The sequence below is a fragment of the Larus michahellis genome, chromosome Z (genome assembly GCF_964199755.1).
Source record: "Larus michahellis chromosome Z, bLarMic1.1, whole genome shotgun sequence".
Classification (NCBI taxonomy): domain Eukaryota; kingdom Metazoa; phylum Chordata; class Aves; order Charadriiformes; family Laridae; genus Larus; species Larus michahellis.
The window spans coordinates 12,710,844-12,734,579 of record NC_133930.1 but is presented as its reverse complement, the minus strand read 5'-3'; the positions used below and the strand labels follow the sequence as shown (position 1 = coordinate 12,734,579).

The 23,736-nt window shown below is 40.6% G+C and overlaps 1 protein-coding gene across 2 annotated transcripts in view; it reads left to right on the top strand.

The window, feature by feature from the left end:
* The window catches only part of MTMR12 (myotubularin related protein 12), a 38,152-nt gene continuing 14,416 nt past the window's right edge, over positions 1 to 23,736 (top strand). The window contains exons 1-8 of one of the 2 annotated variants that reach the window (XM_074570228.1): positions 1 to 180; positions 8,299 to 8,353; positions 9,585 to 9,724; positions 11,533 to 11,605; positions 12,846 to 12,976; positions 16,496 to 16,589; positions 19,056 to 19,179; positions 22,041 to 22,116. In XM_074570228.1, coding sequence (XP_074426329.1) covers positions 121 to 180; positions 8,299 to 8,353; positions 9,585 to 9,724; positions 11,533 to 11,605; positions 12,846 to 12,976; positions 16,496 to 16,589; positions 19,056 to 19,179; positions 22,041 to 22,116 — 753 coding nt within the window. In that variant the 5' untranslated portion in view covers positions 1 to 120. The remainder of the gene's footprint in view (positions 181 to 8,298; positions 8,354 to 9,584; positions 9,725 to 11,532; positions 11,606 to 12,845; positions 12,977 to 16,495; positions 16,590 to 19,055; positions 19,180 to 22,040; positions 22,117 to 23,736) is intronic. The other variant, XM_074570230.1, reaches the window with a different exon arrangement.

Below are 23,736 nucleotides of genomic sequence, written 5' to 3'. Positions count from 1 at the left end.
ACGTACGTGCGCCGGATACAACCGCCCGCGCTGCCGCCGCCGCCGCGCTGAGGGGGAGTCCCGGGAAGTGGTGCCGGTGCTGCTGCCGGCTCCAGGGGCAGACGGGAGGCGGCCGGAGCCATGTTGGGCAGCGGGGCCAAGGCGGCCAAGCCCTCCTTCGTGTCTTATATCAGCCCGGAGGTGCGGGGCCGGCGGGCGGCAGCCCGTAAGGGCGCCGTGGGGAGGCAGGCGGAGGGGCTGTCAGGCGGCGCGGAGCCCTCCCCGGGGCCGGGGGTCTCGTCAGGGCGCGGCCGGGCGGGCGGCGGGGCGGGGCCCCCTCGGCCCTCTCTGGGGTGTCTCCGCGGGCGCTGTGAGGAGGTTGGCGGTGGGACGGGGGCAGGGCGGGCTCGGTGTGGCCCTTCGGGGGTCTGGTGCCTCCAAGGTGCTTCCCCGAGAAGGAGGGGGAAGCTTCTTGCTTGTTGCTTCTGTAGAGAGCTTAAAAAAAAATTGGTAGTTGGCTGGTCAGTTTTAATCTTTTTTTTTTTTTTTTAATTTTTTTTGGAGTCGTTACCTTTAATTGCTTTTATGAGCAGGGACCAGGTCATTCTGGTGGTTCGGCTTGTGAGGTGGGACTCGCCTGTCCCTTAACATCACTGCCGATGTGTCCTCTGCCCCTGCAAGCTGCTTGTTTTCCGTTCTGTCGCTGCAAAGCCCTGGCTCTCTTTTTCCTTAACAGCTCGATGTTGAACTCTTGGCTGTGCATGTCTTTCACATTGTTCTTCCTGTTGTCCTTTCACTTATTTATTGAAACTTACGTTGGCAGGCTGACTGAAGTGGCTTTAGACTCAGTTTACGGAGGTCATGTTGTTAGCAGATGGAATTAGATCAGTATTATTCAGTATTCCTTCATTCTTATTCCTGGTAAACATCTGTTTTCTAGGAAAAACAGTCTTCATAAAAACTAGCCATTTGTGGGGTTGTTTTTTTTTTTTCCCCTCCGTACTTCTCTGTAATCTGTGTCAAACTGGTTCTTCTTAATTGTTTAATTCTCTTGAGAGCTTCTCAAGGAAGAGATTTTTGGTTGTCTTGTTTATTAGTACAGAGTTAGTCACTGATAGGACCTTTGAGAATCTGCTGGTTTTATTTTTCACTAAATCTGAAATAACAACACAGAGTTATTATGGCCTAAGTCAGCTGTGCTGTTGAAAACTTATGTCCTTGTTTTGTGGTAGCAACTTTGGTTTTACACATTGTTCTGCCCTGGTGGCTTGTAATTTCATCAGTCTACTTTAAAAGCTTTCTATCTGCCTTGTATTTCCCAGTGAAAATGGATGTAAATGATAGGTGCAAATATTTCTGGAGTCAGTAAATATATCTCTGTGTGAAGTCAGTCTTTCTCCTTAGGAAAGTATGTTGTACAAATACACAGGAACTGAATTTTGTGAAGGTAAGAAATTCACTTGTTGGACATACTGAAAGACACTTCACTGTGTAAATAAGCATGCGGGATGATTAAAGCTTGCTGGGAAAAGTGGCCAGTGGGAAAAGGTGCAAGTCAACTATAGGCAGTGGAGTAAGATACCAAACAATAAAGAGCACTTTAACTTGATTATAACTACAGTAATGTAGCTCTTCAAGTATGATCCTGATGGCTGCAGGAAGAATAATGAAGGTATTTAATACTGGAAGATGAAGCTCTTAATGAAATATCCTGATGCAACTGTGCTTGCAGACATTCACTTTACTTATTCATGCAGCTTTTAACTATCTTCTTGATGCACGTAAATTTAAGAATTTCACGGGCTCTTGCAGCAGAAGCTTTGAAATATAGGCCTGACTTCTGCCATAGAATTGGTGTCTCTTTCACAGCTTCAAAAGCTCAGTGAAACAGGTCAAATTCCAGTAGCAAGTAAAGCAAGTTTAACTCTGCTCTGTTGGATATTGCTTTTTTTTTTTTTGCAAAAAAAAAAAGGTGGTTACATAGGAAGCTGAAGACTTTAGTGGTTTTTATGAGGATTAAAAGTAAAACTCTAGATGTGTGATGAAACCTGTGATGCTAATTGGGGATCTGGAAAAAACATGTTGATTAGATATCCTAAAATAAGCAGAAGTGAGCATGTCTTAAGGAACTGTATTCCATATGTGTGTGAGAAAAATAACTTTCTGAACACAAATTTCCACTACCTGTTAACTTTCATGTAGTTGAAATTTGTAATTGGGGCTAGACTGATGGAACAGTGGAGATACTTCAGTCCCTATTATGTGCAAAATAGTTTTGTCAACTGTGAGCTTTCCTTTCATCAATGTAGTGTAACTGCCATACTAGGGCAGACTAATATCCTGTCTTTTTGTGTAGCAGGTGCTTGAGGAAGAGCATAGGCGACAGTTGTGTTTAGTATCATGCTTCCTGTGGTATACCCTGTCAAAAGGTGGGAAACAGCAGTTCAGGGACTTCATGAGCTTGAGTTTACATCTAGATGGCATTTGAGTTAATGGTGGACTTGTCTTGAACCTCTGTACTTATGACTTGCAACAAGATTTTTTCTGTCAACTGCTGTGCAATACAGAGCAATATAGTAGTGTTATGCTGTGGTCCTCCTTGCTTGCAACCTCCAGAGTCAATGGGCTTGTCCTTGTTCACCTGGAAAGTTGTTTGAGACCTAAAGCTGCTGCTTCTAGATTAGGGGAGCGTTACAGTAAGAAAATGCAGAGCTGTGTTTTGTTCCAGCCTCAGGTTATTTAGTCCATCCTCAAATACTTGAAGGACACACTGTGTAATGTTCAGAAAAATAAAATTAAGCTAGCTTTAAACTGCTTTTGAGGTTTGTTTATTTGAATGTGAAAAGAAACAGGAACTCTATTCATGTTGATATATGGCAAGATAGAAGTAAGGAGTGAACAGAAAATGCTGTTTATTAAAGGAACAGAAGTTATTTCCGCTGTGAAACCCCAGAATGTCTGGAAAAGTGGTGTTTTTGACATATGACTAAATATAACCTAGTTATGCTCTGCTGTATGGAACCACAGATCAATCAATGGTCTGTTGAGAGCGAGACCGTAGGATGTTGATATTAGTGACACGCTTCCCCTCAGGACAGACTTGGCTTCTCTGCAGGAAGTGGGGTGAATGCTCGTGTATAAAGTCAATGTTTTGACATGTCTGATCATAGACTAGGAATAATTTGTCTATGGAGACATAGGAAAAAGAACCAGTGAATTATTTCATTATTTCTAATTCTAATATTTCAAAACTGAAAGTATTTACAAGGCAAACAAGCTGGATTGTATTTTCCTTAAAAATCTTAATTTGAATAAAAAAGTAAATATTAAGCTTGATTTGAAGCTTGATGTTACTTTCTGCGCATTATTCTTAAAAGTTAAATCCTTCATGTTAATGCTTATAGGATATTAGTTCTTCTGTTAGCCCTTGAACTTTAAAAGAGCTTGTTCTACTTCTTCCTGCTTTTCTCTGAAATCTGGAGTACACCTCAGGCTGCTGAGCTGTGGGGGTAACTTTCATATCTCTTGTGCTTTGTCTCTCAAACTATGCATTGCTTTAGCCCATAACCATTATAGATACTTGTTGCTTGTAAATCTTGGTACAATATTGTGTGTTCTGTAGTGGTCACTTTTAAAATAGTATGGCGCTCCTTCTAAATTGGGGCGATGGAATTGAAGGGTGGCATAAGGGATAGGAGTTACCAAAGTGAACAGCTGGGCTCTGGGCTGACGTGGGGGAAGCCGGGTGTTGAAGTCAGAGGAGATGGACAGGACAATGTAAGGAAAGAGGAAAGGATAAAAGATGAAAAGGACATGGAAAACATGCGCTATGATCTAATGGGCTATTGGATAATGGAGCCATGAAAGGAAGGAAAACAAGCACTTAGAGATTATTTTTAGCACTGTTATTAAAGTGTAGTAAGTATCTCTTCTGGATTGTATGGTATACAACATGGGATTGGGCTTGTTTGACCAAGAAATAGTCTTTCAGAAAATACCAAATATGTATTGTGGTTTGTTTCTGCATACAAAATATATCTATGCTAAGCAGTGCACAGGTATTTTCTCTTTTGCGTGCAATTCCAGTGGAACTCTTAGCTATAAGTTGGATTTATTTTTCTCAGGAATACTGTATTCACTTGCTGGAGCACCACAACTAACTTGCAAGTATTTCAGTGTACAGTTTGACTTTTTGAACTGATAAAGCTGTCTCAGTCCTTTGTTAGTCTTTTAGTGAAGTATAAGTAAGAAAAAACGGAGGTTCCCAGCAAACCTTGCCATGATGTAGAGCTTTCCTGTAGAGAGATTTCTTGTGGAAAACGATATAATAACAGTAGAATATCCTGTGTTCTCACAGCACTACTGTTTGCTGTCAGCCTTGAAAGAATGTATGTTTCAGCCAGTGCTCTTGAAACCCTAGAAGTGATAACTGGTTCCTTCATTACGCGAATCTAATAAACAATGTTTTTTCTAGCGTGTGTACTAAAAAATCTTGTTTTCCATTGTTGGAATGAACCTCTAGCACAAATATCCAGATATGGATAAATGGAAATATTACCGTGGTGTAAGGTGGATTCAGCGCTCATAGCACATAATTTGCAGCAGCCGGCTGCACGCATGGTCTCTGCTGAGACTGATGAGCAATATCCAGTATCAATAGGCCTATATACGTATTTTGCAATACTGGTTTTAAAAAAACAAAACAATTTCTCTGACAAGAGTAATCTGGATGCTAGCATGCAGGGAATGTTTTTCACTTTTTACTTATTTTTAGTCCACAGTCATTTGCTTCCCTGTGGAGTGGGAGGTGAGGAATTGCTCTCAATAATGGCTCTAGGAGAAAAAGCAGGAAGTTAGGACCTTGTTAATATAGCATAATTGCTACTTGATCTTACTGCCTTAACTCGATGTTCCCTCACACGTGGTGGCTCTTTCATTTGGGAAAGACATGTCCCTCCAGACAGGCTTGAGGAATATATTTTATCCCCTTTACATGGGTTTTTTTTTTTGGTGGGAGAGCTGAATGTAGTCCCTGTGTATTGCCAACTGTGCAGTTGTTCCCTGTAATTGGGTAAAAAACAAGAAGAAAAGAAGAGGTGAGCCTTTCCTTAAATAAAACAGTTTTTCTATTGTGTTGTCTCCCCCCTGTTAAAGCAGAGATTCTGCAAGGGCATGGTGTGTCCATTCCCTGGCATTTCATGGTTTCGTAGTGCTATCAGCTGAAGTTTTGAACTAATGAGAAGGATGATGCATTTTGATTTAGTATAGGGTGACATGTCAGCCTGCAGTTTTGGTATGGTTTGTTACTCTCTACTTTTATAATTGATGATTTTGGGGTGTTGCTGTACCAGTTTACCCTGATAACCTGGAAAAAGTTATGTAGCACAAGGTAAGCACACAGCTGGGAAACATCTCTGAGTAAGAAGTTTCTAAAACCTTTGTTTCCATCATTCCTCACTTGCATGGTGTCCTATGGGTATCTGCTTTGAACTGTTGCTGGTAGTAGGGTTTCCTGTGTTGTATCTTGAGTAAGAAGTGCCAAGATGCTGCTTGTGGCATTCAGAACTGGGAAGCTACAGATGGAAGAAGTATCTGTCTAGAGCTGTGCATGGCTTTCAGTGGTCATACGTGGAAAGTGCTTAACTTCAACAAATAGTCAGAATGTGAAGTTTCCTGAGGTCTGAGTGGATTTAGTAGCTGGTGGAAAGGGAGAGACTTGCTTCTGCTGCTTCCCTTTCTTTTGTTTCTGTGCTCATCTGACCTGTTGATGAGCCAATTCTGCTAACAATAGGCAGTAACAACAAAACCAAATGTAGCACAAGAACAGACTTTCCGGCTGATCTTATGAACCAAATTACCTCACCATGCAGTCAGGCAAACACGGGCATAAAAGGAGTGGGTGGGTGAGTACAAACTGTATGACTGATTAAAGGGGGTGTTTGAGAAGCGTGTGTTTTAGTGTCAGCAGGCTCTTAAGTTAGGACTAGGATCTGTGGTGCCCCCAAACTGAAATCCATTAGAAAAATAAAGTTGAAACAGAGTGGAGGTATTAGCTAAGTTTATGGGTTCCTACACAAATTGCGCTGACTCATGGTGCGTTAACAACTTTTCTTCATGAAGACCTTTGCCTTCTCTCTTTAAAGAGCAAATGTAAAATGTGACATTAGTAGAATTTAATGTATTTTAATATCCTTCTTTGATAAATGAGTGCAGCAGCTTGGATTCTTCAGCAATGTTTGTGGCTTGCATTCTGGCTATCCCTAGTGTGTATGTCTTTAAAATATTTATGATTTTATTATGGGAATATAAATGTTGACTTTCAAACAGAACTCTTCTGGGTACTCAGCTCTTGGAAGCTGTTATATGTTATAGGAATTCTGCCTATAGCAAGTACTTCAATGTCTGTGGGTTTTTGTCAATGAAGAGTGAAACTGGATTTTGCAAGCTGATCTCTGTGTTTGACCGAGGTCTCTATTCTGCTGTGGTGCTGTTTAATTAAAATTCTAATTCCTTTCAGAAGATAACCAATTTAACTTGTAACCAAAACCCAAAGCACTTGTTTAAAATTATTTGCCTCTGTGCCTATGTGGTATAAAAGATTAATTGCATTTTAACAAACGGATGTAAGCTCAAAGAACTTCTCTGGGTTCAAATATTTTTTATTTTTGGTCTTATCTGCCAACACTAGTATAAACAGGTACTCATGGCAATAAGTATGAATGCTCAAGAAGTGCGTATACATAAACAGTAGTTATTACATGCCTTATAATATCTCCCAAAGTAAAAGTTACTGGGGAAACACCTAGTGAGTATACTACTTTGCTATTCTGTAGCACTGATTGTTGGCCTGTAATTTGTGAGCAGTGTTGCGTTTAGTTGCACACAAATGGTGATAGTAGAAGGCATAGCTATAAAGGCACTAGTAGACCCAAAGTTTAGCTTAGTGCTGCCAGTGGTGAACAGACAGCATTGGGAAAACGTGTATGTATTTCTTCTCTGAATGCAGCAGTAGTGTTCAGTTTGAGCCATGTTTATGTAGTAATGTATTTAGCTGACAAGTGTGAACTTTGATTAAAATTTATTTTTACAACATCCAGACTTAGAAGTCGGATACAGCACATTGTATTTTGTTTTCTTAGGTGCCAGCTGTAGTTACAGATTTCTTTCTTTGCACCACCACCACTTCATTTTGTAACCTTTACCTCTTTTCAACCTGTCTTGAATGTCTCTGCTGTTCTCATGACAAGGTTTCCTGGTGGTTTTAGTTTTGCTATGGAGCCTTCGAGTTTTGTTTTAGATCTTCTGAGTGTTGAGTGCAAGTGTTTATATGAATGGCAAAGGGGGGTTATTTTTATGCTCTCAGGGGCTTTTGTTTCTCTGTATTTAATCCAGAAAAACTGTTATTGCTTATGTCTCCTTTTGATTGCTTGCCGTGATTTGCAATATCTGACTTTGGATGCTGGTGACAAACTAAAATTAGCTTGCTTGCTGCTGTGGCCCCAGGGAGGTTCCCAGTTAACTAATAGTTTTCCAGAAAGACCCCAGTGCATGTGAAATGATTTGGAGGAGGAAGTTCTGAACTGGCTGAGCAGGAAGGGTGTAGCATGTCCTCTAGTTTAATAGTATTTCAGCTGAAGATTTTAGCCCAACTATCAGTGCCTCAAGGCTAGAATAAGTGATACTGAGAGTTTAATAGGTTTGTTTTGTGCAATCTGGGTCCAAACTAAAGGATATCCTGTGACTGGTTTTACCTCTTGGCTCTGAGATTCTGAAATCCCTTTCCCTATAAGGTAGTACTGTTTGAGTAACTTCTGTACTTTGATTGCAGTAAGACATGTAAGAAAATCAGAAACACATAATGAAGGATGAGGCTTGAAAAATTGTGAAGGGTACATTAGAAACAAATATTAAGTCATATGTGGAAAAGTTTATGAATGAACTCTGGGAGATGGTGTTGTAATACTAAGCTTATGCTTATCCATTTGCATGTGCTGAGAGAACTTAAAAAATATTGGTAATGCTTTATTTCTGTCTGTTAAATATACAAATAATGCATTTCCTTTTGTGTTCACAATTGCATGTAACTGACACTGGGTGTCAAACCATTGGCTTAATTATGTAGTTAGTAGACTACTTACCTTTAGCAGAAGGATCATAATGCAAACTTGTTATCCTTAAGTTAGGAAGTTTTTTCCTTAATTTTATTTTGCCTATTTGCTAGAATGTAAGAAATTTAAGAGGGAGGGTTCTTTTTTTTTTTTACAGCATGTGTTGAAGGCATGACCTTTGCAAAGTGATAATTATTCTTTCTCTCTTTAGGAAATACACATAAAGGAACCCACAGAAAAGGAAGTAAATCCTCACTTATTACCAGGTAACTGTTGTAGATTGTATTATTAGAATTAAATAATAAAAAAGAAAAATCATGTAAACAATATTTAAATATTCCCATATCTGTGCAGAAACACTTATATGACATCAGTGTCCCAAGTAGTAAAATAGAGGTTTTGGTGTAACAACCCATGCAGGTTGAAATGTTTTAAATACCAGTTCTGCATGGGTTGTTGAAAACAGTAGAAACATTGAAATTTTTATAGAGTACAGTATCTTCCGGTAAGCTGTCCGTGGAGAACTGTCTGTACTTCAGTATGCCCTCTGTCTTAAAAGATGAAGTTAGGCGTTTGCTTGTTTGGGAACTGAAGATCAAGAACTAGTGGAAACTTACTTCCTAGCTGCTTTGCTTCTGCTATGAGTTACTTAGGCCTTTGATGCCTCATTCCCTGTTAAGATTTATTTTTTTTTAATTTACAACTCTTTATTGTTAAAAAAATGTTTTCCAAGATCAGGAAAGATGAAATTACTAAGATAAAATACAAGTAAAAGCTTAGAATAAATGAGTATTGTTCTGTTGGATTTTCTGCACCTTATAGGAAAGACCAGAAGTCTGGCTGATTATACCTATGAAAACCTGTTTTTACTTTCTTAAAGTTCAGTTCCTGCTTATTTTAAGATTTGAACTTCATTGACCATCATTTATACAAACTTCTGTTTAAGAACTTTAAAATAGCCTTAGGACTTGTGAAATAAGCAACAACTCCAGTCAAAGCTATGAAAAATTAACTAAGATGAACTTGTAATAACCGACTCAAATGTTTCAGCATTGTTAGAGTTTAGCAGTTAGGAAAATTGGATTAGTTTTCAACTTGTTTATTGACTGTATTAACTACTTTACGGTGGGCTTTGGTGGTGTTGTTTTTTTTTTTTAATACATCCTCCTATGATTGCTCTTTGCAACTCCAGGCATTGTTCTCCTACCACCTAGAGTAGGCCATGATACAGTTCTGTACCTCTGGTTACAGAACTCCTAAATGTGTGCAGTTGAACAGTGTTCAGTCCATCTTGGATAGTGTTAATAACCTGAAAGGCTCTTAGTGTACTGATCCCAGGAGCTGCCTTTTAATCTTTTTGTATAACAGCGATGAAATATCTTCAGGCATACAACTATGAGAATCTGTCAGGAAGTTAATGCTGAGTTTCAGATAACAGTTGAAATAATTCAATTACAAATGTCAGTTATGTTGCAAGTCAGTGTTTCTTTTATACAGGTGAACTGCTGCTTTGCGAGGCAAACATGGTATACAAGTATGTACAAGAAGATGGATCAAATCGTGGCACCTATGGGAAACTTGTATGCACAAACTTCAAGATTGCTTTCCTTGATGATGATTCTGCTTCAGATGATAATGTAGGAAGACAAGTCTTCTAATTATGATCAAACGGGCTCTTAAGACATATACTGTTTCTAACTAAATCTTACGTTTCCCTTGCATAAGGATACAGAAAAAATGTAGATTTATAAAAAGTTTTAATGGCTGCTCACTAATTCTAGTCAGTCTGCATTTGCTTGGTCTATGCAGATCCTTCTTCAAGCTCTAATGACTGAGTAAAAATGGTGCTAGCCTATATGTGGACGCTTGTATTAGGCATAGTTTATAACTCTATATCTTGTGAGTTGGTAATTTTGTGAGGCTTAAGTTAAAAGAATTAATTGTTTTGAAAAAAAATCAACACTTTGTTTACATCTGATTTCTGACTACTTATCTAGTAGCAATTGCAAGAGTGTAAATGTCAAACATACTTATAAAGTTGTATAACAGCTGTGTGACTTTGGGCTACATCTGCAGAACCATTGCAGGGCTACACAAGACAGAGTAAGCTGATGTTCAGTGGAAATGCTCTAGGTAATTGTTTGTTTGGCTCAGTAAAGCTCTGAATTATTCCGTTCAAAGTCAGGTGTTGACTGCAAAGATTTAAAAACCTGGTATTATTGAGTTGACAACATCAAAAAAGCTAAAAAGCCCACAGATCTTAGAAATTAGTTGAATCTTGTTTCCTTTTAGATGCTCAAATTGAGCTGTCAAAGGGAAATAATAATGCCACATCTTTTTTGACGTGCTAAGCATCTAAAGCGGTCTGGTCCACTTAGGTAATAAAAGTGGAGGGCCTGTTATATCGTTCTTGAGTGCAAGGTGATCTTGACAGTGAAGAAGAATGAGAATATGATTTGACACATTTTGATTGTAGTCAGAAGTTTCTTGGGGTAAAATGTCATGGAGTTTAAATGTTAAATTAAGGCTTCTGCAGCCAAATATGGATTTCTGGACCTTCTGGAATTAATTTGGACAAAGCTGCAGAGCCCTTTCCACAGATCACATGAGATTTAGGCTAAACTTGGTAGCGACCATGCTAATTTCTGTTCTATCACTAACCTGAAATCTTGGGTTGATAGTATGCCAAGTCAACCTGATTTCTCTTAACAGAAGTTCAGTATTAGCCACCTGATTCAGAGTAGTGCAGACCTGGAAATAACTTGAGTGAGGTTAACTCTGTTCACAGCTGTCTTCACGTAAAATGTAATTTGCTGATGTAATGTACATCAGCCTTCTGGTAATAATATTTAACATAACAGTGTTTAATCGAGGCATCACTCAAATGTCATTTTTAACTCTGAACTCTTGGAAGGGAGCCCTAAATCACTTCAAGTTTCACAAAACAGTAGATAAGAGAATTGGGCTGAGTATGTCTTCATTTTACCCAGTGATAAATCTGGCTGTTGTGTTGGAATGTTCTTGGGATACTTGTTCTTTTAAGAGACTTTCTATTTCCTGCCAGGTTCCCATAGCAAGGAAACCTGTAATAAAAGGGCTTGAATTACATCAAGTTACTGTATTTCCTGTTTACTGCAGTGATTCTGGTTTGAAAAGTGACTCAGTAGGAATGCATGCTTTGAAGCTATTTGAAAAGTAACAACTCTATCTACATTTCAAGCATGGCTGAGACTTAAATAAAACTGGATCTGCAGTTTATAAATTATGCCTGTGTAACCTGTGCCTGTTAAAAACCTAACTGTTTTTCAGCGTTCTGCCTTACACAGTTTAATAAGAATAAGAATTAATGCTTATATTAAAATATGTACGGAATACATCTTTTAGTTGTGAGAAGGTGCTACTGCTTCGCAGTGTGAGATTTCTAAGAATTTTTTTCATGTTCTAGGAGCCACAATTTAAGAATAAGATCATAGGAGAAAATGACATAACCCTGCAATGTGTAGATCAAATCTATGGCGGTAAGTCAGCTCAGCTTTCTCCTCTTCATTTAACGTGCCTCGCACTTCTGAGTGTCTTATAGTGCTGGTGCTCTTTGTTTGTACACATTTGTACCTCCTTTCTAGAAAACTGACAGAGATGGAAACCAGGATTGGGTAGTCTGGAAAAAACAGCTGCAGTTATATTTAGTGATGAAATGACAGATAAGAGATCTGTTTGAATCCTGTCTTATCTCTCAAGCTTGTCAAAGCTACATTTTGATTAATTACTGGCTGGGACAGACAAAACAACTCCTTTAAAATGCCACAATTCAAAGCAAAGCAGAGTGTAAAGTCTGTGATTAAGATTGGTGCACCAGGAACTTCAGTGTATCAACTTTTTCTATAAATATGCAGGTATTCACTTCATTTGAGCAACAGTACTACAGAGCAGTACAGGTACCAAATTCCCAAACTGTACCTTTTGTTTGTCTAAGGGAACTTTGTTTTATGAGATTTGTGATGTCTTCAAAATATTGAAGGAGATGGAAAACGAGGTTTTAATTTACAAGTAAATTGATGAGCATTTTGCAGCAGGGCTTACGGGTATGCCTATAAAAAGGTAAATGAGAATGGGGCTGGTAATTTGTACATAGTGGGGAAGGCTTTGAGAAGCCTGACTTTGGACTAGTGTTAGAGTATTCAGAGTATTCATGACCGGTGGTTTGGATTTGTGAAGGAGTGGACTAGGGAGACACTAGTGGAAGTTGATTTTGAGAAACTATTTAGTTTCATATATGATGGCCTAGCTGGCAGCACTTGAAGTTGTGAAATGATACGTCCTCAAACAGAATTGAACAAAGGCCTCTCTTGGGGATTTTATGGTAGTTTAAAAATATTTTTTTTTAGGAACTTAAATATCTCAGTTGTTTGGGGAATTTCCCTTGGGCACTGGGACAGAACTACTAAATTAAATTCTTTATGCATCTCAGAACTTTGAACTTACTAGGCAGTCAGAATGTGAACAGAAATAATAGCTGAGTAGCTGCCTGGCTGCAGTCTTGGTTTTTACCTTGCAGGAAGTAGTTTGAGTGGGTTTAAGAAAAATTTCAGTGTATTAGCACAAGAGCTTGCCAGTTGGTGTTGTAGGATGCTTGTTTCCACTTGCTAAAACTTGGGCTTGAATTAGTTTCTTGAGAGTTTTGAAAAGTCAAGCAGGGATAGCTTTACCAGCTGATGGCAAAGTTCTTTTTGATATTTACTTAGACTTTTGAATTTTCAGTTTATGATGAGAAAAAGAAACTTCTAACTGGACAACTGAGAAAATACCCAGAGAAGCTAATTATCTACTGTAAAGATCTTAGAGTATTTCATTTCTGCCTGAGATACACAAAAGAAGAGGAAGTGAAAAGAGTAAGTATAGTAACTTAATTTGTTTGTCTTTAAGCTTAGTGTTGGATATTTAGCTGTGGGGATGAATGAAGGATGACATTTACCTTGAGAGGTCCCTTAAACTTGAAGTGTTTTTTGATTGAGAGAGAAGGTAAAAGACTTTGATTTCTAGCTAACCTTAATCATTAAACCTTGTTATGTATAACAGTTAAAAAGATCAGATGCACTGTCTCTTCAAAGAAAACTGGAGCTGGAGAGTACTATTATGAAATTAGCTTCAGCTCAGGCAAACTTTTAAAGCTGTTCTATTTGTAATATGTGATTTTATTACATTTTAGATGTCAGTCTTTTTCATACGAAAGCAGTTATTTTCATAGAATCATAGAATGGTAAGAGTTGGAAGGGGCCTTAAAGATCATGTAGTTCCAACTACCCCTGCCATAAGCAGGGATACATCCCACTAGACCAGATTGCTCAAGCCCACATCTAATCTGGTCTTGAACATCTCCAGGGATAGGACATCCACAGTGTCTCTGGGCAACTTGTGCCAGTGTCTCACCACCCTCATCGTGAAAAATTTGTTCCTAATGTCTAATCTAAATCTCCCCTTTATCAGTTTAGAACCATTGCCCCTTGTTCTATCACTACACTCTCTGATAAAGAGTCCCTCCTCATCTTTCCTGTAGGCCCCCTTTAAGTACAGGAAGACTGCTCTAAGGTCTCCCCAGAGCCTTCTCTTCTTCAGGCTGAACAACCCCAACTCTCTCAGCCTGTTTTCATAGGAGAGGTGCTCCAGCCCTCTGATCATCTTTGTGGCCCTCCACTGGACCCGTTCCAACAGGTCTATGTCTTTCCTGTGCTGAGGGCTCCAGAGCTGGACACAGTACTCCAGGTGGGGTCTCACCAGAGCGGAGCAGAGGGGCAGAATCACCTCCTTCGACCTGCTGGCCACGCTGCTTTTGATGCAGTCCAGGATACGATTGGCTTTCTGGGCTGCAGGTGCACATTGCTGGCTCATGTTGAGCTGCTTGTCCACCAACACCCCCAAGTCCTTCTCAGGGCTGCTCTCAAGCCATTCTCTGCCCAGCTTGGGATTGCCGTGACCCAGGTGCAGGACCTTGCACTTGGCCTTGAGAACTTTGTGAGGTTCGCACAGGCCCACATCTCAAGCCTGTCAGGGTCCCTCTGGATGGCATCCCTTCCCTTTCCTTCAGTGTGTTGACTGCAGCAGACAGCTTGGTGTCGTCGGCAAACTTGCTGAGGATGCACTCGATACCACTGTCGCCAACAAATATGTTAAACGGCACTGGTCCCAGTACTGGCCCCTGAGGAACGCCACTCATCACCAGTTTCTATGTGGACACTGAGACATTGACCGCAACTCTTTGAGTGTGGCCATCCAACCAATTCCTTATCCACCAAGTGGTCCATCCGTCAAATCGTCTCTCCAATTTAGAGACAAGGATGTTGTGCAGTACAGTGTCAAATGCTTTGCACAGGTCCAGGTAGATGATGTCAGTTGCTCTTCCCTTGTCCACCAACAGTGTAACCCTGTTGTAGAAGACCACCAAATTTGTCAGGCACAATTTGTCTTCAGTGAAGCCATCTTGGCTGTCATCAATCACCTCCTTATTTTCCATGTGCATAGTTTCCAGAAGGATCTGCTCCATGATCTTGCCAGGCACAGAGGTGAGACTGACCAGCCTGTAGTTCCCCAGATCTTCCTTTTTTCCCCTTTTTAAAAATGGGGGTTATGCTTCCCCTTCCCCAGTCAGTGGGAATTTCACCGGACTGCCATGACTTCTCAAATATCATGGATAGTGGCTTAGCACCTTCATCTGCCAGTTCCCCCAGGACCCATGGATGTATCTCATCAGGTCCCATAGACTTGTGTACCTTTAGGTCCCTTAGATGATCTTGAACCTCATCTTCTCTTACAGTGGGTGGGTCTTCATTCTCCTAGTCCCTGCCTTCACCTTCTGTGACTTGGGTGGTGTGGCTAGAGCACTTGCCAGTGAACAGAAGCAAAAAAGTCATTGATCACTTCAGCCTTGTCCATATCCCAGGTGACCAGGTCTCCTGTTTCCTTCTGGAGAGGGACCACATTTTCCCTAGTCTTCCTTTTATCACTGATGTACCTATAGAAGCTTTTCTTGTTGACCTTGATGTTCCTGGCCAGATTTAACTCTACCTGGGCTTTAGCTTCCCTAACCTGATCCCTGGCTACTCACTTTGTATGTATTCCTCCCAGGCTACTTGTCCTTGCTTCCACCCTCTGTAGGCCTCCTTTTTCTGTTTGAGTTTGTCCAAGAGCTCCTTGTTCGTCCATGCAGTCTTCCTGGTGTTTTTGACTTCCTCTTTCTTGTTTGTCCCTGCCCTCCCTTTAATCCTGACCCACAAGCTCTTGGTCGGCTCCTCATCCATCCCCAGGCAGAGCTCCATGCACTCCAGCTGGTCATTTACATAGAGGGTGACACACCTTCCTTGTCTCCCCTGCTTGTTCCTAAGCATCCTATATCCTTCCATTCCAACATTCCAGTCATCAGAGACACCCCACCACGTCTCCGTGATGCCAGTAAGATACCCCTGCAGGTGTGCTCACATATCTACCTCCTCTTGTTTATTCTCCATGCTATGTGCATTTGCATACAGGCATTTAAGTTGGGCCCCTGCTAACTTTCTCATAACTTGAGTTCTTTTGTGTTGTGGTTTAACCCCAGCTGGTAGCTAGAACCACACAGCTGCTCCCTCACTCCCCCCAGTTGCTATTGAGGGGAGAGAATCAGAAGAGTAAAAGTGAGGAAAAACTTGTAGGTTGAGATAAAGACAGTTTAATAGGTAGAGCAAAAAGTGTGCACACAAGCAAAGTAAAACAAGGAATTCCCATTGGCAGGCAGGTGTTCAGCCATTTTCAGGAAAGCAGGGCTCCATCATGCATAGCAGTTACTTGGAGAGACAAATGCCATAAGTCTGAACATCTCCCCCTTCCTTCTTCCCCCAGCTTTATACACTGAGCATTTCTACCCTTTGGTCAGCTGGGGTCAGCTGTCCCAGCTGTGTCTCCTCACAACTTCTTGTGCCCCGAAATCTGCTTGCTGGTGGGGTGGTGCAAGGAGCAGAAAAGGCGTTGATTACCTATCAAAAACCAAAACCACACTGCACTATTGAAAGTATTTCTTATCCCAAATCCAAAACATAGCACTATACCAGCTGCTAGTGTAACAAAGTTAACTCTATCCCAACTGAAGCCATGACATTTTCACAGGTTAATCTGAACTCCAAGCTAGGAGTCTACTACCTTTATTTAAATAATAAGAGTCATTCTTGAAGTTGAACATGTATAATGCTTCTCATTAAGCCAAGTAGATATAGTGTCTTGGAGACAACGGAGAAAGCTTTCTAAAAGACGGTTTTCAGCTGTTGGGGATGGAATCCATTGAACAGTTTTGTTTAAAACCTGGCGTGTGTGTGAAAAATCATCTCTTTTTACACTGACAGTCTTAGTTTGTGTTTTGGTGTTAATTTTTGGTCCTTTCCTAGATCGTCAGTGGTATAATTCATCATAGCCAGACTCCTAAGCTGCTTAAACGCTTGTTTCTGTTCTCTTATGCATCAGCAGCCCCAAACAATACAGGTAAATGTTTTTCTATTTTTTGGTTTGTATTTTTTTTGCATACAGTTAGTTCCTTAAGCAGTCTCGGACACTTAGTAGCTGAGTTTGTGCTCAGCTTATGTCTCTGCCCTGCTGGCAGATAGCCTCAGAAGATTCATTATTCTCTTGTTATATGTTGTTAGACTTGTTGCTAAAAATCTCTAAATTGTCTGCTCTTGGTTTCTGTGTCCTTCATTATAGCTGCATGGAAATTTTCCAAGCAGGAGTAGCATCACTGGGTTGAAAACTTATTGTGATCAATATGTGCAAATGCTTTTCATGTGCTTCTGCTAGAGTGCTCTCATCTAGAAAATATTTTGCTTATTTTATCAATGCGTTTTTTCTGTTCTGTTGCAGTGAACCAAACTTCCTCCTCTTAATTCTTAAATTATTACATTTTCAGTAGCATCTGACAAAGTATTTCCCTTTTTGCTCTTATTTGCAAGTGATCTGCATCTCCTAGGCAACTACAAAAAAAAAAAGCATAGGTTTGCATAGCAAGATTCCAGTAGACATCTGACTTCCTCTTATAGCTAACTTATTACATAATCTTCCCGCTTGATCAAGCTTGGCTGAATAATATAGTAAGCTGCAAAATTAAAGATAAAAAGTTGTCAGTGCACTTTTTAGCATTTTACAGTTTAGACTTCAACTGAAGTAATAGTGCTGTTTTGAATTAGGAACCTGATTCTTGGTGCACCGGGAATGCCTATTCTTTTCACAGAGGAAAGTTTTGATGTACCCAAGGTATTAATTGTACGCTTATCAAAATATGTCAAGGCACTACAGAATCACTGAGGTCAGAAGAAACCTCTGGAGATCATCTAGTCGTGTTCCGGTCCATCTGCCCCTGTTCAGAGTATCGTTAAGTACCACAAGTTTACTTGGGTCATATCCAGTTGAGTTTTAAATATTTCCAAGGATTGAGATTCTGCAACCTCTCTGGACATCCTGTTTCATTATTTGACCATCCTCATAGTGAAAAAGTTTTTATTATTATGTTTAAATGGGATTTGCTGTAGTTCAGCTTGTACATGCCGCCTTTTGTCGTGTCACTGGATACCTCTGAGTCTAGATCCATCTCCTTTACTCCCCTCCCCTGCTTCAGCCCCCACTCAGGTGTTTATACACACTGGAAAGATTTCTTGCCCCTCTGAACCTCTGCTGAGCCTCTCTTCTTGGGGCTGAATGATCACAGCAGCTCTCAGTCTCTCCTCATATGAGGTGCTTTAAGCCCTTTAATGGGCCTTCGCTGGACTTGGTCCAGCAGGCCTGTGCCTGTCTTGTACTGGGGAGCCCAGCACTGGACACAGCCGTCCAGGCATGGCCTCACCAGTGCTGAGCCGAGAACAGCAACTCTCATTCAACCTGTAGGCAATGGTTTTCCTAATGCAGCCCAAGAATATGTGAGCACATTGCTCACTCAGGTACTTTCTGCAGACTTCATCTGTAAGGTGTGTTCAGTTTGAACTGCAAACATCAGAAAGATTGTAAGCTTTTCCAGGTAGAGGCTAAGCAAATGTGGGAGAAGCCTAGTCTTTATAGCAACTTTGAAGTGTTGTGCCAGAATTCTTTCATATTTTAATAACTATCTTCAATAATAAATGCCTAGATCTCATTCTTTATGAAGTTGTTACAGGACAAACCAAGCAGACTTTAGAAATTGGGGTTTATACCTCTTACGGTCTGATACTCTTAAAACCTTAAGTCATCCCTTAGAGCTCATCAATAATGTTCTGTTTCCAACTGTAAATATTTTATCTACCTTATCTTCTTACAGTGGAGTGTTCGATTTGCCATTGTATCTTCTGTGCTAACTCTAGCTCTGTTTGGTATTTCAGTGTTAGCTGATGTTGCAGGATACTTGATACAATTGCTGAAGTAGCTTAACAGGAATACCGGAAAAGTTGCCAGTTGAAATGATAAAGACTGAATTATTGTAACGAATTCTCTGCTCTTAAGAAGTGTCTGAAATGTTCTGTTCAGTGCAAAATTCCTGTCCATGATGAAAGAACTAACTTTAAATGAAATGCAATATCCGAACTGTAGGAAGGCTTTTGGTATGATTGTTAATTTTGCATTTAGGTCTGTATTATTAGATGCCAGTCAGCTGTACTAGCACACAATGGTATTTGCTGCACAGCATCCTGGATTTTAGGCTGGATGTGAGGACAGCCTCACCTGTGTAGAAGTTCCGTAAGAAATTATTAGTTTTGGTAAGAGAAATTATTCCTGAAGTTATTAGTTAAAGCAGTATTTGACAGATGTATTTTTAAAGATCAGACAGAAGCAGTGTTGCACAAAGGTATTTTATCTTTGACATGAGGCTTCCTATATACAAGAGGTTTTGCTTGCTTACCTTAATGAAAACCAACTACTTGATTTAGGAATGCTTTCATGTTAGAATTCGTGATACACTGCGAAGTTAACATTACTGATGTCTGACAGAGGGAAGAAACCAAACTGTGATGTTTGATACTCTTGAGGCCTGGCGTGATGAGTTGGAGCGGACCAAAGGGAATGTGAAATACAAAGCAGTGACTACCAATGAAGGCTACAGAGTTTCTGAAAAGTAAGCTTGCCCTGGTTAATAGTGAACTTTGGATATATATCTCATGAACATTTGCAAAAATCAGTGCTACCTTTGATGCTGAGCATTATAACGTTGTTTAGGGTTTTTCTAGGATCTGGTTCCCATTTTGGTTCATGACATACTTTGATTTGGGACCTCAGGAAGTCATCTTATACAATCCCTGTTCAAGCAGGGTTAACTTCAATATGAGGTTAAGCTATTAAGCTACTCACAACCTTGGTCAGTTAAGGTTTGAATATCTCTAGGGGTGGAGAATACCACCTTAAAATGGAATAGAAAATTTGTAGCTCTGGTACCTATGCTTTTGTCATACTTACTGGTTAGGATGACATTTTCTCAGTCCTCTACCTCTAACTGGTAAAATTTCAAGTTATGTGCACTTGACATTTTCTGTTGTTGTAATTGCGGGGCTGGGTGGGGAAGGAGTGATTGGTTTAAAATATATCTGCAAAATGTGCTGATGAAAGTTAAGTTGCATTGGCTTTGGTGGAAGCTTAGAGGTGTATAATTCTACCAGTTTAGCTAAGTAGTATCTATCGATGAACCCTTTAGGATGTACCCAAGGCTTTATGTACTATTGTTGTTTAATAGTCAAATCCTAGAAGGTTTCACAGACCTTGGAAACAAACACCATTTTTTTTTTCAGACAAGTCACAGAATCACAGAATGGTTTGGGTTGGAAAGGAACTTAAAGATTATCTAGTTCCAACTGCCCTGCAATGGGCAGGGATACCTCCCACTAGACCAAGCTGCTCAAAGCCTCATCCAGCCTCACCTCAAACGCTTCCAGGGATGGGGCATCCACAGCTTCTCTGGGCCTATTACAGTGCCTCACCACCCTCACAGTAAAGAATTTCTTCCTAATATCCAATCTAAATCTACCCTCTTTCAGTTTGAGGCCGTTACCCCATGTCCAGTCATTATACTCCCTGATAAAGGGTCCCTCCACATCCATCCTGTAGACCCCCTTCAGGTACTGGAAGGCTGCTCTAAGGTCTCCCCAGAGCCTTCTCTTCTCCAGGCTGAACAACCTCAACTCTCTCAGCCTGTTTTCATAGGAGAGGTGCTCCAGCCCTCTGATCATCTTTGTTGCCCTCCGCTGGACCCGTTCCAACAGGTCCATGTCTTCCCTGTGCTGAGGGCTCCAGAGCTGGACACAGTACTCCAGGTGGGGTCTCACCAGAGCGGAGCAGAGGGGCAGAATCACCTCCTTCGACCTGCCTGGGATTGCCATGACCCAGGTGCAGGACCTTGCACTTGGCCTGGTTGAACTTCATGAGGTTCGCACAGCCCCACATCTCAAGCCTGTCAGGGTCTCTCTGGATGGCATCCCTTCCCTTTCCTTCAGTGTGTCGACTGTGCCACACAGCTTGGTGTCGTCGTCGAACTTGCGGAGGGTGCACTTGATCTCACTGTCCATGTCACTGACAAAGATGTTAAACAGCACTGGCCCCAGTACTGACCCCTGAGGAATGCCACTTGTCAGCAGTTTCCATGTGGACATTGAGCCATTGGCTGCAACCCTTTGAGTGCGGCCATCTAGCCAGTTCCTTATGCATCGAGTGGTCCATCCATCAAATCCATGCTTTTCCAATTTAGAGACCAGGATGTCATGTGGGACAGTGTCAAACACTTTGCGTAAGTCCAGGTAGATGATGTCAGTTGCTCTCCCCTTATCTACCAATGCTGTGGCAACATCATAGAAGGCCACCAACTTTGTCAGGCATGATTTGCCTTTGATGAAGCCATGTTGGCTGTCACCAATCGCCTCCTTATTTTCCATGTGCCTTAGCAGAGTTTTCAGGAGGATCTGCTCCATGATCTTGCCAGGCACAGAGGTGAGACTGACTGGTCTGTAGTTCCCTGGGTCATTCTTTTTTCCCTCTTTGAAAATTGGGATTATGTTTCCCTGTCTCCCGTCAGCGGGAACTTCACCAGACTGCCACGACTTTTCAAATATAATGGAAAGTGGCTTGGTGACTTCATCTGCCAGTTCCCTCAGGACCCGTGGATAGATTTCATACGGTCCCGTGGACTTATGCACCTTCAGGTTCCTCAGATGGTCCCGAACCTGATCTTCTACAGTGGACTGTACTTTATTCTCATAGACCATGCCATTGCATCCTGCAACGTGCGGTGTGGTTGGAGCCCTTGCCAGTGAAGACTGAGGTGGAAAAGTCGTTTGGCACCTCAGCCTTCTCCACATCCTGGGTGACCAGGTCTCCTGTCTCCTTCCTGAGAGGGCCTGCATCTTCCTTAGTCTTGCCTTTACCCCTGATGTACTTAGAGAAGTCTTAACTACTTATTCTAGAACTCTGTCTTGAGAGACCCAAGCTGAGCTTAAGTACTTACCTTTCCTTCTGTGGGCCTTGAACATAAATAGCGTTGGCTGATACTGGAAATTCATGATATATTAAATTATATCCTTGAATTGTGATGCAAACGGCTTACAAGACATGGAAATAGAACTAGTTATCTAATAGTACAAGGGTTATCTTTTGAAACAACAAAAAGTGAGAGAACCAAGGCGGTTGTAACAGTCAGTCTTAGATGTTACAATTAAATGTAGGACTTAATTGCAGCCTTGTAAAGGCAGAGTGGAAAGGCAGTGAAAATAATGAACGTCTCAACATTGGAAGAAAACACTTTATCGAGTTGAAAATAAAGGGAAGGTGTTGAGGACAATATAATTATCTAGTAGGAAAGATTATTGTAGCTTTAAGAGTGAAAATAAAATTAGCATGTGGCTAGAATGCTCACCATCATTAAAAGGAGCTTGGAGATTGTTCTTTGTTCAGTATTTTATTTAAGTGCAAGAAACTCTTTTTCTGTTATCTTAGGCTGCCTTTGTATTTTGTTGTTCCCATATGCGTTTCTGAAGAGAGTATCTTGAAGTATGAAGGCAGAGGCATTCCTGTAAGTATATATGCTTGATTAAGGGTAAGAAATCTTATTGAGAAGGCATAATTTCAATGAACACTTCAGATGTTACTGCATGTGATTTTTAGAACTTGTTTTCAACAGCTCCTTGCACCTAGTTATCTATAGAAGGAGAAATAGATGCTGGAAGGAGAGGTGCTCAAAGTATTCTGTATTCCCCTTAAAAAGTGTAAAGCAAAATGTGCGTTCACAGCCCCCATTTATTTGTATCAAGTGTTTAATGTCCTGTAGTCTTCGTATACCATTAGTCTGTCTATCCACCAGCCTGTTTTTCATGAGGCTGAGTACTGAATCCTATCTAGCTGGGCAGGATGTAGGGCTTGAAGTGCTATTTGGATATTGAATTGAAGACCATAAACGTGCAGATGTAATAGAATACTTTTAGTTGCCTTGCTTGGGTGCTGGTAAGTAGTATGGCTGTGATGATGCAGCATTTTTACAAAGCTAAATAGCCTTGCTGGAAAACTAGTTCTACCAGTCTCAACAGAAAATGAAGTTAAAGGTACTGTTTGTGCCCTGTAGCAGGCTGGATTTGGCATTCTTCCTCTTACCAGTTTTAAGAACCAGTAAGACAGAGTAGATCTAAACAGGGAGCAAAGTAACCTCACTTATGAGGCTTTACCTTAGTTGGTGCATGACTATTAAGTTTGCCAAGGAAAACCATATTTACTTCATGCCTTTAAGTTAATGAGTCCATAGGGAAGACAGTGATGTACTGTCCTGCCCAAATTGCCCTTTCAGATAGCGAAGTTCAAAATAGTTTGGTTCACTTTTTCTCAGATAGTCAACCAGACAAATTACAGTGGATGTTACACAGAAAATGAAGGTTTTTTTTTCTTTTTTTTATTAAATTGCATCTTGCATTGTTCAGAGGCCTTGTAGAAGTCTTATAATTATTTCCAAATCCATTTTGGGAAGCTACTGTCAGAATAGGTTGACCATATTAAATCAGTTTGAGGTGGCAGTGAAAGGGCAATATGGGCGCTTTTTCCACTCTTAATGATTGTGAGGTTTCTGCATCCTTCTAGAGGTGCACCTCTTGGCTACTGTAAATAGCCAAGATAGCAGAACTTTAACTTGATAGCAGAACTTTAACTTCCTAATTTGACTTGTGTAATATTCCTGATAAAAATGATTCTGACTCCCAGTTTCAAAGCAAGTTTAAAGATTAGCTTGAGAGTTTCAAGTAGTAGGTATGAGTCAAGAAATGATGTGTAAAGGAAAGAAAGAAGCTTTGAGGACTGACTTGCTACAAGCAATGCCTGTTAACTACACAATATGATTTAGTTGTGGAGTTCTTGTTTAATATCTTATTCCGTATGCCTAGATGACCCTTTATGCATAGCTCACGTAGAAAGGCATGACAGTGTATCTGTTGTGAGTTACCTCAAGGCTGAACTGTAGGAAAAACACTACTGTCTCTGTGTGGAAAAAAAATGATGGCTAATACAGATTTGAGTTACAAGAGCCATCTTGCTGTGGCATATCTTCTAATGTAATTTGGCCGTAGACATTTTGACCAATCTTTTTTTTCATCTATTGAGAAAGTAATGTTCTTTGTGACATTTTGTTCTTTGAGACTTTTTATATTTCCTT